Raw genomic sequence first — 14802 nt, 5'->3', positions numbered from 1 at the left:
AAGTCAGTGTGAATATTTCATTATCAAGTTCTGCAAAATGTCAATGGATGACTTCTTAGGCCATGTATCAACTCAAAGAGGCATCTGACTCCAATAAATGATTCAAGGCAAGTTAGAATCAAATTTCTATTCAAAGTATGAATAATAAATACAATGAATAAGTTTATCTGACTTATAATAGGAGAAATATACCACACAGTTAGGTTCTTTGGCTCATCATAACATTTTTACATTCAATCATGGCATTTGAGGATCAGCTTATTCTTTTTTAAATAGCATAATGTTGTTTCATAAAATGGCTATTATCAGAATTATTTACCCATTCCCTATTCATATATATTGTGATAATGATGCCACATTGTCTCTATTACGGTACCTTAATAACAAATCTGGAAATCAGGAAGTGTTAGTCTTCAAATATGTTAAATTATTTCAAAGTTGTTTTGTTTATTCTAGGTCCTTCAAATTTTCAATGGATTTTAGAATAAATCTGTCAATTTGAACAAAAAATGCAAACTTTTTTGGGGGGAATGTTTATAATCTATAGATGAATTGGGAAAGATTTGACATCTTAGTAATAGTAATTTTTCTGATCCATGAATATAGTATATCTTTCCATTATTTAGGTTTTTAATTTCTGTCAGAGGGCTTTATTGCTTTCGATGTATGAGTCTTCATATTTTTGGTCATATTTATTATTAAGTATTTCATACTCTATTGATATTACTATGAAATATATTATTTTTATATTTCTAATTTATTATTAAGTATTTCATATTTTATTGATATTACTATGAGATATATTATTTTTATATTTCTAATTTCTAGTTTTCCCTTGAAAGTATATAGAAATATAATTGATTTTTGAATGTTCACTCTATATGCTGCCACCTTAAGAAAGCCATTATCTGTTTTGCAAATTCAAATAAATTTTTTTTAATAAACAATTATGCCTGCAAATAAAGACTATGTTTTTCATTTTTACATAGATGATCGATTCTTATGCAAATTAAAATGATTTTATTTCTTACTTTCCAGTATAGATACCTTTTATTCCTTTTTGTCTCTTTATTGAATTGACTAGCATGTCCAATACAATGTTTAATAAGTGATAAGAGAATAAATTCTCATTTTGCTCCAGATCTTAGAGGAAACACATTTTGTCTTTCAACACTAGGATGCTAGCTGCAGGTTTTTCAAGATTGTCATCAGATCGATATTCTTTGTTTTGAGATATATTTTGTTTAGTATGAATATATCCATTTCAGCTTTCTTTTGATTAATCTTAGCATACTATATCTTTTTTATCCTTTTCCTTTCAACAAAAATATGTGTTTATTTTTAAGTGTATTTCTTATAAGCAAAATATACTTAGATCTGGCTTTTTAAACAACCCAATAAACTCTGCATTTTAATCATAGATGCATAGAGTAGCTGTTTTTAATGTAATTGTTGATATAGTTAGGTTTCAGACTAAAATTGTGCTGTGCATTTTCTAATTGCCCTATCTTTGTTCCCATTTCCTACTTTTTAGATTAATTAAATAATTTTTATGAGAGTATCATATCTTCTTTTTTGGATTACTAGCTATTTATCACTGGTCCATTACCTTGGTGGTTGCTTTATGATTTATAATATACTTCTGAGACTACCTTCAAATGATATACCATTTCACATTTAGTATAATAACTGTATAATACTGTATTTTCATTTCTCCTCTCCCAGTATTTGTTTTAAGTTTATTAATTTATTTTGAGACAGAGAGAGCACGAGCAAGGGAGGGGCAGAGAAAGAGGGAGAGAGGGAGAATCCCAAGCATGGGGCTCGAAGTCAGGAAACCATGAGATCACCACCTGAGCCAAAATCCAGAGTCAGCTGCTTAACTGACTGAGCCACCCAGCTGTCCTGATTCCCCTACCAGTCTTAATGCTATTGTTGTCATACATTTATCTTATACATATGGAAAAAATACAACACACCTCTCATATTATAATATTTTTGTTTGTTTAACCATCATATATCTTTTAAATGTTCCAGATTTATATAATAAAAACTAATCTTACTTTTACCCATGTAGTTATCATTTCTGGTGATTTCCATTCCTTGTTCCAGCTGGTACCATGTTTTTCTGCAATCTGTGCTCTACCATTAATGTCACCCTATATGTATGTGTGTGTGTGCATGTGTGTGTGTGTGCGTGTGTGTGTATATATATATATATATATGTATATATATATATATACACATAAAATCTCAGGCATTATAGAAGTCTGATGTTAATCTTTTCCTATCTACCATGACCCTACTTAACTACTTGAATATATAAAATATGATTTAACTGCATTAATTACCTTGTCGGCCATAGTTTTTAGTCAGTTTTAATTGATTATTTTGCTCCTCATTATGGTTCATATTTTTCTACTCCTTTGTTGCCTAGTTATCTTTAATTGGATGTCATACATTACAAAATTCACCTTGTTTGGCATTAAATACTTCTAAATATATGAATTATTCTTCAATTTTTTTCCAAGGCACATTTAATGTTACGTGGAAACCGTCTGATACTTCGGATTTGTTAAGCAGAACCATGGCAGCATTTATTTTAGGGCTAGTCATTTCCTGTTACTAATGTAACATTCCTCCAAATACTTTCTCTAATTTCATGAATCATTCCATTCCTATTGCTAGGGACAGGTGTTAGTCCCTCTAATTCTAATATAGTTCTTTCCCAAGACTTGGGCTGTTTCCTAAACACATGTATCTGTCATTATTCTACTGAATACTGATCTGCCAAATACTCAAGAGGCCCCACCACAGATTTCTGAGACTTCTCTCCATGAAGGTCTTTTCTGTGACATTCTGTCTTGTGAGATCTCACTGACTTGGGCTCCTTGGACACTCAGCTCCCTCTCTTCAATCCAGGGTGGTTATCATATTTCTCTTGGTTTCCCCTGCATCAGTGCCTGGAATCTCTCTCAAGGAGTTAAGCTGGGACAATCACAGGGTCATTTCATTTGATTTTCACATCTCAGGAATCACTCTCTTTCAGTACCTGATGTCCAGTGTCTTGAAAAATGTTGTTTCATATATCCCCTCCCTCCCTTCCTTCTTTCCTTCCTTCCTACCTCCTTTCCTCCCACTCTTTTTCCCTTTCTTTCTTCATTCCTTTTTGCCTTTATTTGTCTTCCTTCTGTCTTTCTTTTTCTTCTCTCCCTCTTTTGTTCTTTGTTGCTTCTCTAGGTGAGAAGGTGAGTCCAGTCCCTGTTACTCTGTCTTAGCCAGGCAGGAGGTCCAGTTATTTCATGGTGACTAATAAAATGATTAGAATATTATTTGGCCCAGGATTTTTTCATCTTAGTTTCTTTTTAAGAATTTTGAATTTATATATATATATATATATATATATATATATATATATATATATATAATATGGGCATATTGCTTTTGTTAATGACAATTGACTGATCTAACCAAAGTCACGGTAAACCAGAATCATAAAATAATTATAATACAAAATTTCCTTTTGAGAAAAGAAAATTGCACCAATAAATGTTTAAACATTACCAGGATCACCACGTGCCAAATATCTAGGTACTAATTTGTGTGAACTTCTCTACTGAAATTACATACCAGTATATCAAGGGTAACTGTAAAAGTAGGCATCACATTTAAATTTTATTACAAATAAGAAAAAAACAACTCCAAGTTTATTTCCTAAATGTTAGAGTTCGAGGTTGAATCTCTGAGTTAGAAAGTCAGAGTGTTTTTGTATACATAAATTCAAAAATATAGATTTTAAAAATAGCCATATTTCCTATTTTTCCATTTTTCTTTGAAGCTCTGGTATTTTTGAATATTGGCCTAAAGAGACACCTTGGATATTTTAGTAGAATTTGAATCTACTAAAGAAATAAAACAAAGTTGTGTGTTTTACTGTTGATACAAAGAGATTTTTGGCATTCACCTCTTGAAAAACTGTCAAATTGTTGAATTCTTCCTTTCCCTTATAGTATAAACCCTCCCAGTTTTCTGGTCTCATAATTTAAGTTGTTCCACTGTATTTTAGTCAAGATGGAAATGCTGAGTTACATGAGCAAATGTCAATCAACATCACTAAGGAAAAATGTGGCCTGGACACAGTGTCACAATTATGATAGAAACTCAAAATGAAAGATTACCTATAGTAATCGGTTATCTGAATTAGATTAAATCCACCAAAAGAACGGGAAAGGCCAAATTCAGAATTAACATCAACTGAATGCACTCTTTATTATTCCTGGAGATTCTCAGATCATTTTCAAAAAGTACCATTCCTGTGACATGATCATCAGTCAAAATGATCTACCTCATAGACTTTCCACTCAAAACAGATATTTCTTGGGATCCTAAATTATAGCACACATTCTCTATGGTCAGGAAAACCTATGTTAAGCTTTCATACACACTTATATCAATCTGTTCTCAAATTCTGGCCAGAAAAGTCAGCAAAGTAGTCATCCTAAAACTTATATGGTACAACAGGTTTCTTTGTTGTTGTTGTTTTGGGTTTTTTTGTTTGTTTGCTTGCTTTTTGCTTATACTTGACTTAAAAATCTTCAAATATTTAAATCAGCTCAGATTATCAGTATCTATATCAGATTTTTTCCTCAAAGTTTGGAATAACATTATTTTAAATGTAGAAAGGTAAATTATTATTTGGCCAACCTAGTATGTAAATTCCAGAGCATTTGTTTTACAACTACTACAAAAATATCTGTGGTTATTTTAGATGGTAAAATAAAATCAGTAGAATCTTGTTACTTAGAGACTCTGTTTAAAATGCTGCATATTTTCATGTTCAGAAACTTGAAACTCTAAAATATGCTGTAGATCTTAGTTTTCTGTAATTCCGTAAGAGTTCTTGGTCAAAAACAATGGAATGTGACTTAGAAACACATCATCTAAGTAATCATCAGAAGCATATTATCCCCCAGATACACAAATTATTTTTTGAGGCTTAGAAAAAAGAAGCCAACTAAAACAAATATCTGATCAATATTATATTCTGTATTCGCCAAATGCTAATTTGATTGGATAGGGATTACTTTCAGATTATTTAAAATCACCATACCTTAAAGAGGTTAATAATATAGTTTACAAGGTATTCATTAGAAATTCATCAATGAAAAACAGAAAACGGTACTCAATTAGCATGGGGTTTTGTTTGTTTGTTATATTTGTTGTATTTGTTTCATTCTGCACTTATAGTCACATCTTTCACTCAGATGGTTCTGGAGTTTTGGGTACCTGCAAGTTCAATCAAGTGGTCTTATTTCTTTCTCCTTTATGATCTTCTTATTTTCCCTGAAGCAAGTGTGCTCAGAAGGGAGGGCACCTGGAAATTATGGGCTTCTTTATAAAATGACAAATAATATTGATAAACCCATCCTAAAATAAATAAAAGAAGCTCTCCCCAAACAAGGTATTATCTGCTGCTAGTTCTGCTCTAAATAACAGTAGACTGTGTAACACTCCAGCCTGGGATAAATTAGCCAAGAAGACATAAATTTGAGTAAAATCACTCCATACTCTTTTTCACTACGAAACAGGGTTACAGGAAAAATATGAACATGACTTCATTTTAGTGTTCCATGGAAGCATAGTTTAAGAACTCCTTTCCTGAATAAATAGCCTGTAACCATTTTTAAAGGTGCTTTTTCCTTTTGACTGAGGCAAGACTGATTTCTTAACATTCTCAACAAATACCTGGTTCAGGTCTCACCAACCTTCATGATAATTTAATGGTGTATGCTTTCTTCTGGTGACAATTTTCCGTATCAATTGTTCCGACCCTCAAAAGCAGATTTCTATCATAAAGCTCTCTTTTGGATTCAAAAATTAAATTAGTTTTCCCTAAGTCATTTCCTCATGGTGTTGTTTAATTATAAAGTAAAATGCACAGAATGAACCATACTTCAGAAAAAAACTGAGTGTTTTCTAACCCAGACTAAGAAGTTCTCTTTGAGCCTTATGAGGCATTGTCTGTCACTATTATTATTTTTATTTATATTATTTATTTTAATTTTTTCAACGTTTATTTATTTTTGAAGAGAGAGAGCACACATGGAGGAGGGGTACAGAGAGAGAGAGAGAGAGAGAGAGAGGGAGAGAGAGAGAGAGAGACAGATTCTGAAGCAGGCTTCAGGCTCTCAGCGCTCAGCACAGAGCCCAACACGGGGCTCCAACCTACAAACCGTGAGATCATGACCTGAGCCAAAGTCAGAGGCTTAACCGACTGAGCCAGGCATCCCACCCATTACTATTATTTTAAAAAGTCTATTTAAACATTCAAACAGAGAATCATTGCAACCAAGGGAATAGGAAAACTGCTTCAGCATAACTTTAGCTGTAGCCCCTTTCTTATGTTCTGTTGTGTTTGTTTGTTTAAGCAGAAGGAAAGGAGAATTAGCAAAGTAGCCTGGAATATGGTGTCTGGATCAGAGAGTAAGAAGAGAAAGTGCAGCTGTACTATGTACAAGTCTAAGCTTCTGGGCACATTAATTAGCTGTCTGTACCTCAGTCTTCTCATCTATCTAATCATTATACCTAAGGGATACATAACTGTTCCAGAATCAAAGGACTGTTCTGAATATTAAATTGCACAGTATAAACATTCAACATGCTATCTAGCAAATAGGAAGTTCTTAATCAATGTCACTCACTATGATTATGACAAATATTTATTCACTTAACAGTGTTTATTGAGTAACTACATGCTCTATGATAGGGACAAAATGATGAGCAGAATGGAAATAGTCTGTCCACTGGGCAATGTTTTTAAAATTTTTTTAATGTTTATTCATTTTAGAGAGGGAGGGGGGCAGAGGGAGTGAGGGTGATACAGAATCCAAAGCAGGCTCCAGAGTTCAAGCTGTCAGCACAGAACCCTATGCAGGGCTTGAACTCGCCAACCATGAGACCATGACCTGAGCTGAAGTCTGATGCTTAATAGCTTAATCAACTGAGCCATCCAGGTGCCCCAGGGCAACTTTTGTTAGAGACAAACAATAAAAACAACATAGATACTAATATACAGTTACAGGTGACAATGAGAAATTGAAAAAAAAGTAGAGAGTATTTAGTTACTCCAAGAACATGGAATGAGCAGATGCAATAAATTTTTAAAAATTTAAATTAATTCGCCTAGGGGATCAACGGATGCTTCTTTGAGAAATGTACAAAGCTCTTAATCAAGACATCTCAATGATAAATAGGAATGAAATCAGAAAAGGGTGGGTTGAGGGAAGGAGAGCCAATATGCAAGGAGACAAAACAAGTTTGTGAGGCCCAAAGATAGAGAAAAATGTTAAGGGAGGACACTGAGTCTGGAAGACAGAGGGTAAGAGGGAGGTTGGTGAGGGAAAGGCCTTGATAATAGACAAGAGACAGATCATCCAAGGTCCATCTGTACAGAGTATGGATTGTGGTCAGAGGGTGGTGGAAATATTTAAAAAAAAAAAAGGAAAAAGAAATAAAAGGAGAATCTGGGTGTGGCAAAATAGTTCATATTTTCATTTTAAATTTTTCATTCACTCCACTATCAGAGAATGGATTATATGTGGCAAAATTAATGAGTGAGGATGATGCGAATGGCAGTGGCAGAAGCTGAGTTGAAAGGGAACAGTATATTAGAATTAGGTGCAAACAATGGAGATGGAGGGATGTGGCACAGATAGAAGAAGGGAATTTTTGAAGAAAAAGTGACAGTGCTTGGTGGAATAGTGAAAACAATGGAGAAGAGCATGTTGGCAAATACGACCCTGAATTTTTGGCTTGTACAACCTAATGCATGGAAAGCTGTTCTCTGAGATAAAGAAGGAAACTGAGCAAGAGAGAGGGGGACATTTATGAGTTCAGTTTTGTACAATGTTGTATTTATATTGTGTCTGTGATATCCACAAGAGAGGTCAAGCAGAGAGGTGGGTGTGTGAAACCAGAGGTCAGGGGCAGGTCCAAATTTTGAGATACAAATTTCGAGATACAGGTTGTGGACAGCATTTGAAACCATAGAATCAGATGACTGCATTCCATGAGAACTGAGAAAACTAAAAAAGGAGGCAGTTGACCATGACATCTCCTTTCCCCCTCACATTACTACAAATCGCGAAAATATAAATATTTCTCTTTGGTTCTTAGATTACTACCTACAGAATTTTGGATAAAAATATCCACACCAAGAATGTATGATAATCTGAATAGCTAGATTACATACTTTCCAACAACTAAGTTCACAATGAAGTAGAGAAAATAAATGACTAATCACATAGATGAGGAACCTATTACCATAGTCAGAATTCTTAATGGTGTAATGGTTAAGGTATTAGAAAACTGAGATTTCTTTATGTATGCCTAGTAGGGTGGGACCAGATAAGGTCTGGGTTCAGGTAATAAATTAGTTTACCAGTGGCTTCCTGCTGCCTTTATGTTTAAACTCCATTATAGTTTCCCAGAATTCTGAGATTACAGGAAGTTTTCCCCTGAACATCCCCAGCAACTGTTTGAACAAGTGAAACCAACTGAGTGACTTTTACTTGAGTAAACCAATCTTCCTAACTAGCATGAAACCAAATGAATAAACAGAAGATCAGAAAATGAAGAGAAAAGAAAGAGGTCAGCTCTTGTTTCATACATGAAGATTAATTTAGCATGGAAGTCACAACTGATAAAACAAGATGCTAAATATCAAATGGGACTTCACAGTATGGTTAGATAATAATAACTCAAGTAATCAAAATTATCATGCGGGGTTTAGGTGGTTTATGTACTCACTGATCAATATAAACACTATGTAGATTCCCTGCATGTGCTAAGATAGAAACAAAAGAAAATGCACATTACTGATTATTTTACATATTATTTTGCATTCAGTACTTTGGAAATACTGTCTTTTCTGAGAAGTGAACCCTATTCTTACCACATATTAAAATTCACATATATAATTATATATGCAATATCTATATATGGCTAACTCAAGTCTAGTAGCATGGTTTTAATCAATTATGAGCACAGAACCAATGCTCTATGAAGGTTTGGGAACTCATGCAATCCACACTATCAGTAATAACTCCGTTTTCCAGTGAGAAGCTCAAATTTTTCTAAACTATTTATGTCTTAACACAATTTTAAAAATAAAATCAGATCTGATTTTTAATATTTTAAACATGTAAGAACTCATAGGAAACCATCATTCCAATAGCAAAGATGGTTTTGGTGGGACTTGCTTATATTCAGAATTCTTTTCATATACAACTCTTTGTGAGTAAAAATGATATACATTCAAAAGTGAGGGACCAGAAGTTACATCTGATGGGTGTTTTGTGCCTAAGTGTTCTATTGGTTATGATTTTTATTTTTTTATTTATTATAATTTCTTAAGTCAATATTCTATTAGTATTTTCAAATTCTTCAACTTACATAAAAATCTTCAGAAATTATTCATGACAAATATGTCTCATTTACTTAAAAGTGTATTTGTTGTAAAACAAATTTAAAAAAATTATTAAACATTAGTGTTTTCAAGAAGGTCACATATTTTAAGCTGGTTTTAAGACTTTACAGAATTGAAAAAAATAATCTATTTTTTATAAAGTCTCTTAGTCATAAAATATCAGTTTCAATAAAGTAGTAATTAGTAAATATTTAACATAATGTTTTCTTTTAAATATATAAAATGAATTGCTAAATGCTTATGATTTCTGAAAACTAAAAAGAATGGTTTTAAATATTCTACACTAAAGGAGGTAAAGCTCAACATATTTGATAGAAAAAAAGGCTTAAACTATAATAACTAGTAAATACATAAATCAAATTACTTTATGGTATTGGTGGTACCCAGAGTTATAACCATTTTGGTAAAATATCTTACTTAATTGAATAATAGACTAATATTTAGGTCTGCTATATATGGAAAGAAAAACTTTGTCATACTTGAAAATTACAAATTAAACTTCCTCCTTTTTAATACATACATTACATTAAATGTCTTAACATATTAGAGTATGTCCAAGGCTCTTCCATATAATCCACATAATTGAAAATTATAAGGATATTTTTTCATATCTTTAATTTCACATTTGTCAACATCATGAAAAGCACCTACAGTATTATTTTGTGCATTCCTTTTGTGACTTAATCAACTTTATAAGAAGGTGATTCAATCAACCAGAAGTTTAAAAAGTTGTTTCTGTTTTGTTATTGAGAGGTAATTAAATCTAATAAACATATCCATTATAATTTTCCTATGTTTCCTATGTTTCTTCAATAATGTATCCTGATACCATATGAATTTAAATGCAAATCTTTTCATATCCTCACTATATGCCAAAACTAGTAGTGAATAATGAGTCAATTCTCTAAAAATGTAAAACTCAGAAGTTTTATGTGTCTGAAGGTTTTCTATAAGTCTTGAAGGTAGAATTCTTCTAAAAGAATCTGATATTGGAAATAGACAAAACATAAATGTTGACCTACCACCTAAAGATCCCAGCCTAAACCACCAAATAAGAACAGCTGAATGCAAACAGGCTCAGCAACAGTTTAATTCTAAGACTCTGAATAAGGCAAAAGTGAACACACAGGAAGATAAAAAGGGAAGTTAGAATAGAGAATAACCACACTGCATTTCATGGAAGAATAAAAGAGGGAAAGAGAAAATGCTGCTGTCCAGTGGCCTCCTTTCACGCACCTCATTAGTTCTGGTATATAGATTCAAGACACAGGGATCCTAGATAACACACTAAGTCAATTTCTAGGCCAGTACATGAGATCCTTGTGACTGGTGTTTAAAACAAGTTTCATCTCACATCAGGTAACGGCAATACTGATGTGACAGAAGACGACAGAAGAACACCATCATCTCAGAAATATGAGACCCACTCCACTGAAAGATTTACCAAAATGCATATATATTCAATTTGTGATTACAACTCTGAAAACTTGCAAAAAGCAAAACCATATGAATGCGCCTGTAGAAATTAATGAGCAAACTTTCAGTGAGATGATATAAACTTGGGTAATAAAAGCCAAGCTGGCATCTCTCAATCAAATTTTTCAACCTGAAACGTTTTAGTCTTAGTAACTACCAAAGCCCACAGGGGAGAGGGGAAATCAGTGGAAACTGGGAGATGCTTGGATGCCCCATGGGGTCTTACTGTACCTGTGTCCACATCCTTCACCTGTTGCCTGGCTTGAGTTGGCCGGCTCCACTTTGAGCTCTTGCAGGACCAGCCCTTTATCGTGTGGTCCAGGAAAGTCCATGCCTGGTACCTCCTCCTCCTCTAGAGACTCCACGTAGAAGAGAGTCCTGGCTGGCTGTTGGGTGCCCTGCCCCGGCGCCCCTTGCTGCAACCTTGTGGCCACTGGCAGCAGGGTGCCATTCAGTGGATTAAAGGAAGAGGAGGAAGACGAAGGGGAGGAAGACGAAGGAGAGGAGGAAGAAGAGGAAGGCTTCTTCCAGAAAGTGCTCACGCTGCCCTTCTCTTGGCTTTTGAGCAGGCGGCTCTGACTGGGGCCCCAGTGCTCGAAGCTGCCGCTGCCGTCCTGTTGCAAGCAGCCGCCCCCCGCCGGGCCGCCTGGGGCTGGCGACGGGTGGCTGAAGAGTTTCCAGCGGAGTCGCAGGATGTGCTTCACATCGAAGTCTTTTCTCCCAGAGCCTGACATGCTTGACGCAAGAAGGCAAAGAGACCTCAGCGGGCGCGGGAGTAGACAGACCAGCTGGTGGGGGAGGCCAGCAGAGCTCGGGGTTGGAGGAGGCGGCGGACTGCGCCCTCTGCACTCCGGGAGCACTCGCGGCGAGGCGGGCTGCGCGCCCTGCTAGGCAACCACCCGAGCGCGGACGGCAGAGCCGCGCCGCTCAGCTGCGGTCAGGTCCGCAAGGACCCGCGCGTGGGGAGCCCACCGGCTGCGAGCAGAGGCAGGAGCCGGACGCAGAGGGCTGAGAATCCTTGATCCGCGCGCGGGGGCCCCGTGGTTACGGCAGGGAGGGACGACCCTGGTGATGGAGGTGCGCGAAGAAGGGAGGTCTGCACGCTCGGAAGCCCGGGAGGCGGCGGCAGCTGGATACACCTCCCTGGGATGCACCCGTGGCAAAACCTCAGTCGGGAAGGTGTCGGCTCTCCTGTCCTTGCAGCTCAGAGTTCAGTGCCTGGAGAGCGCAGAGAGAGAGAGAGAGGGAGAGAGAGCGAGATAGAGAGAGCGAGCGAGAGCGCCCCAAGTCGCGAAGAAGCGCACCCCCTAGCCTTCTCGGTGCACCTGCGCCCCTGTGCCTGGCCTCTCCGAGGATGCTCTGAGAGCTTGCCGGGTGTCTTTGAGAAAGTCAAATGCCTTCTGCAAGGCGAGAAGGGGTGGTTTTATATAGTCAGTTTGTAAAAGAGAAGAATAAATATTCCAGAAAATATAGGAAGGCAAAAGGAAAAGCCCGCCCGTGAAGCTGTCAAGGTCCTCACAGTACAATTTTCTCTCTGCCTCATCGCCTCCTCCTCCCCTGTAAGTGACGCAGATGTGCACTGGGGCCTATACGGAGAGATGGAGGGAGGGAGGGAAGGCTTCAATCTTCTTTATGCAAGTGAGTCTGCCGCTCTTATTGTCCCCTTGCTAGGTCCTGTCACCTTTTTTCATCCCCCTTCCTCACTACATTACTGTGTGGCAATAAAAGTAAAACAAATAGGCATTATGCTTTAGTATCAGTAAACACCAAACGTGAATCATGGCAACGTAAACTTAATAGGCTGCCATAGGTTTGCAGGTTGCAGGTTAAGGGCTTGAATTATTTAATAAACCACATCCTTTAACCTTTAGCCTTGGTTTGTCTGTAGTGAGACACAAGAAACAGTGATGCTGGCATCAAAGAGTGATAATGCCACCATTCTGACACATTGTGATTCTGCCATTAACACACTCAGGCAGCGCTTCATCTTGGGGTCCAGAAGCGTGCTGGAGAAATTTTAAGATGGGCATCTGAGTGCAGGGGACGACTTTTGCAAAATCAGTGTGTTCGGTGTGTAGCTTTGGAATGAAAGCTGTTGTTCGTGTAAACCAAGCAGTGGAATAAAATGATAAAAGAGAATTTCCAGGCATAACCTTCTGGTGCATAAATCATGATACAGAATGCATAGAAGAGTTTAGGCAATGAACAAATACATCCAAAGGCTACTATCCTGCAAAAATCTCCTGTTTGAAGAAGGGAAGACAGATGTGTTTTCCCTTATACCTATACTTAGAATGATGAGGATTATGATGCCTTTCTAGCTATGACTACTTGGAAATTTTTCATCTTTTTCCTTTAATAGCCATTAAAATAGAACCCAGTCACCTTTGCTGAAGGCAAAGGAGGTGAGAAGCAGCAGGTTCCTTAAGTGCATGGTGAATGTGGCTGTTGTTCATTTGTGAAACTCACAGCTTCAGCGACCCCCATCAGGGCACAGGAATCACATATAAAAGTGCAGTTATATTACTGTTCTGTTCCCTCTTCTTGAGCAGTAAAGTTAAATAGAAACCAAAGCTAAGTATGAAGTCATTCCTAGACAAAGTTGGCCATTTTAACAAAACAATAAATTAAGCACACAATTTTCCCCCCACTTTCAGGGGAAGAAAAATCACTGTTGTGCATTTTAAATATTGATTTATGCCACAACAGCTGGACTGCAATCCCCAGTGCCTTAATTTTTTCTTTCAGTATTCATTGTTTAAAAGAAAAGAGAGAGAGAGAGAGAGAGAGAGGGAATAAAAAAAAAAGTCCTTTAAAGCAACAATGGTGACAGATCATTTTTATCCAAGAACTGAATCAAGCAAGCATTTCCCTTAGGGAAGAAAGCAGTGTATGAAATTACACATCACAAACAGGACAGAGAAACTTTCCATCAGAGGTAATGTAGAAATTTCAGATGCAGCTAATTAAATGATTTATATAGAAATTCGTGCTTCATATATTTTCTAACTTGAAATAATTTAACTTAATTAAAATAACAAAAATACAAGGCTGTCATATGCATATATTCTTCATTGATTAATATCTGTAAACTTTCAAAAACTGTAATATAAAATTCATTTTTGTTGTCATTCTGAAATTCCATTTTGTATTCCTCTTTTACTCTACAATACTGGTATTACTATTATATAGCTTAAAAGTCTATTTGAAAGAGTAATTTATATGATCCAAAAGAAATATAATATTGAGTTTTATTATAAAGGAACATGAATTAAAAAGATTAAGGCATATTTAACAAATGATGACCAATGTAGTTACTGTGGTAGTGATATTTTGTATGCTTTCTCAGTATTTGGTGGTCTTATAGTGATATCTTATGAGCTGAAAACACTGTTGCAAGCTACTATTTAAAATAGCTACTTTTCTATATTTATCAAGCTGCATACAATAATCAGTCTTGCTGAGGAACATGTTTAAACATCATTCATTTAAATTATTAAGTAAAATACATAGGATTTAGAAAATAAAACATGCCTGAAATTATGTTAAAGTGAAATTATTGAAGAAAATGATTGATTATATTCTTAAACTTTAGTATTTATTTATTAATTATTAATTATTGTTACTAGACTATTAGGAAACAAGGAGGAAAAGACGGAGGATAAAATGAAGTATTAAAGGAAGGAGAGGAACGGAAAAGAAATGAAAGAGGAAGAAAGAAAGAAAGGAAGAAAGGAAGGAAGAGAAAGAAAGAAAGAAAGAAAGAAAGAAAAAAGATACAAAGAAAGAAAGAAAGAAAGAAAGAAAGAAAGAAAAAAAGAAAGAAAAAGAAAGAAAGG

General features: G+C 35.7%; 1 protein-coding gene across 1 annotated transcript in view; it reads right to left on the bottom strand.

The window, feature by feature from the left end:
• Positions 1-12506, bottom strand: part of KLHL1 (kelch like family member 1) — a 361829-nt gene extending 349323 nt beyond the window's left edge. The window contains exon 1 of the mRNA XM_060637013.3: positions 11195-12506. Coding sequence (XP_060492996.1) covers positions 11195-11697 — 503 coding nt within the window. The 5' untranslated portion in view covers positions 11698-12506. The remainder of the gene's footprint in view (positions 1-11194) is intronic.
• Positions 12507-14802: the final 2296 nt, after the last annotated feature.

This window comes from Panthera onca, chromosome A1 (genome assembly GCF_046562875.1).
Source record: "Panthera onca isolate mPanOnc1 chromosome A1, mPanOnc1 haplotype 2, whole genome shotgun sequence".
In the NCBI taxonomy this organism is placed as follows: Eukaryota; Metazoa; Chordata; class Mammalia; order Carnivora; family Felidae; genus Panthera; species Panthera onca.
Note: the sequence above shows the minus strand (reverse complement) of the source record. Positions and strands in the feature narration are given on the sequence as shown.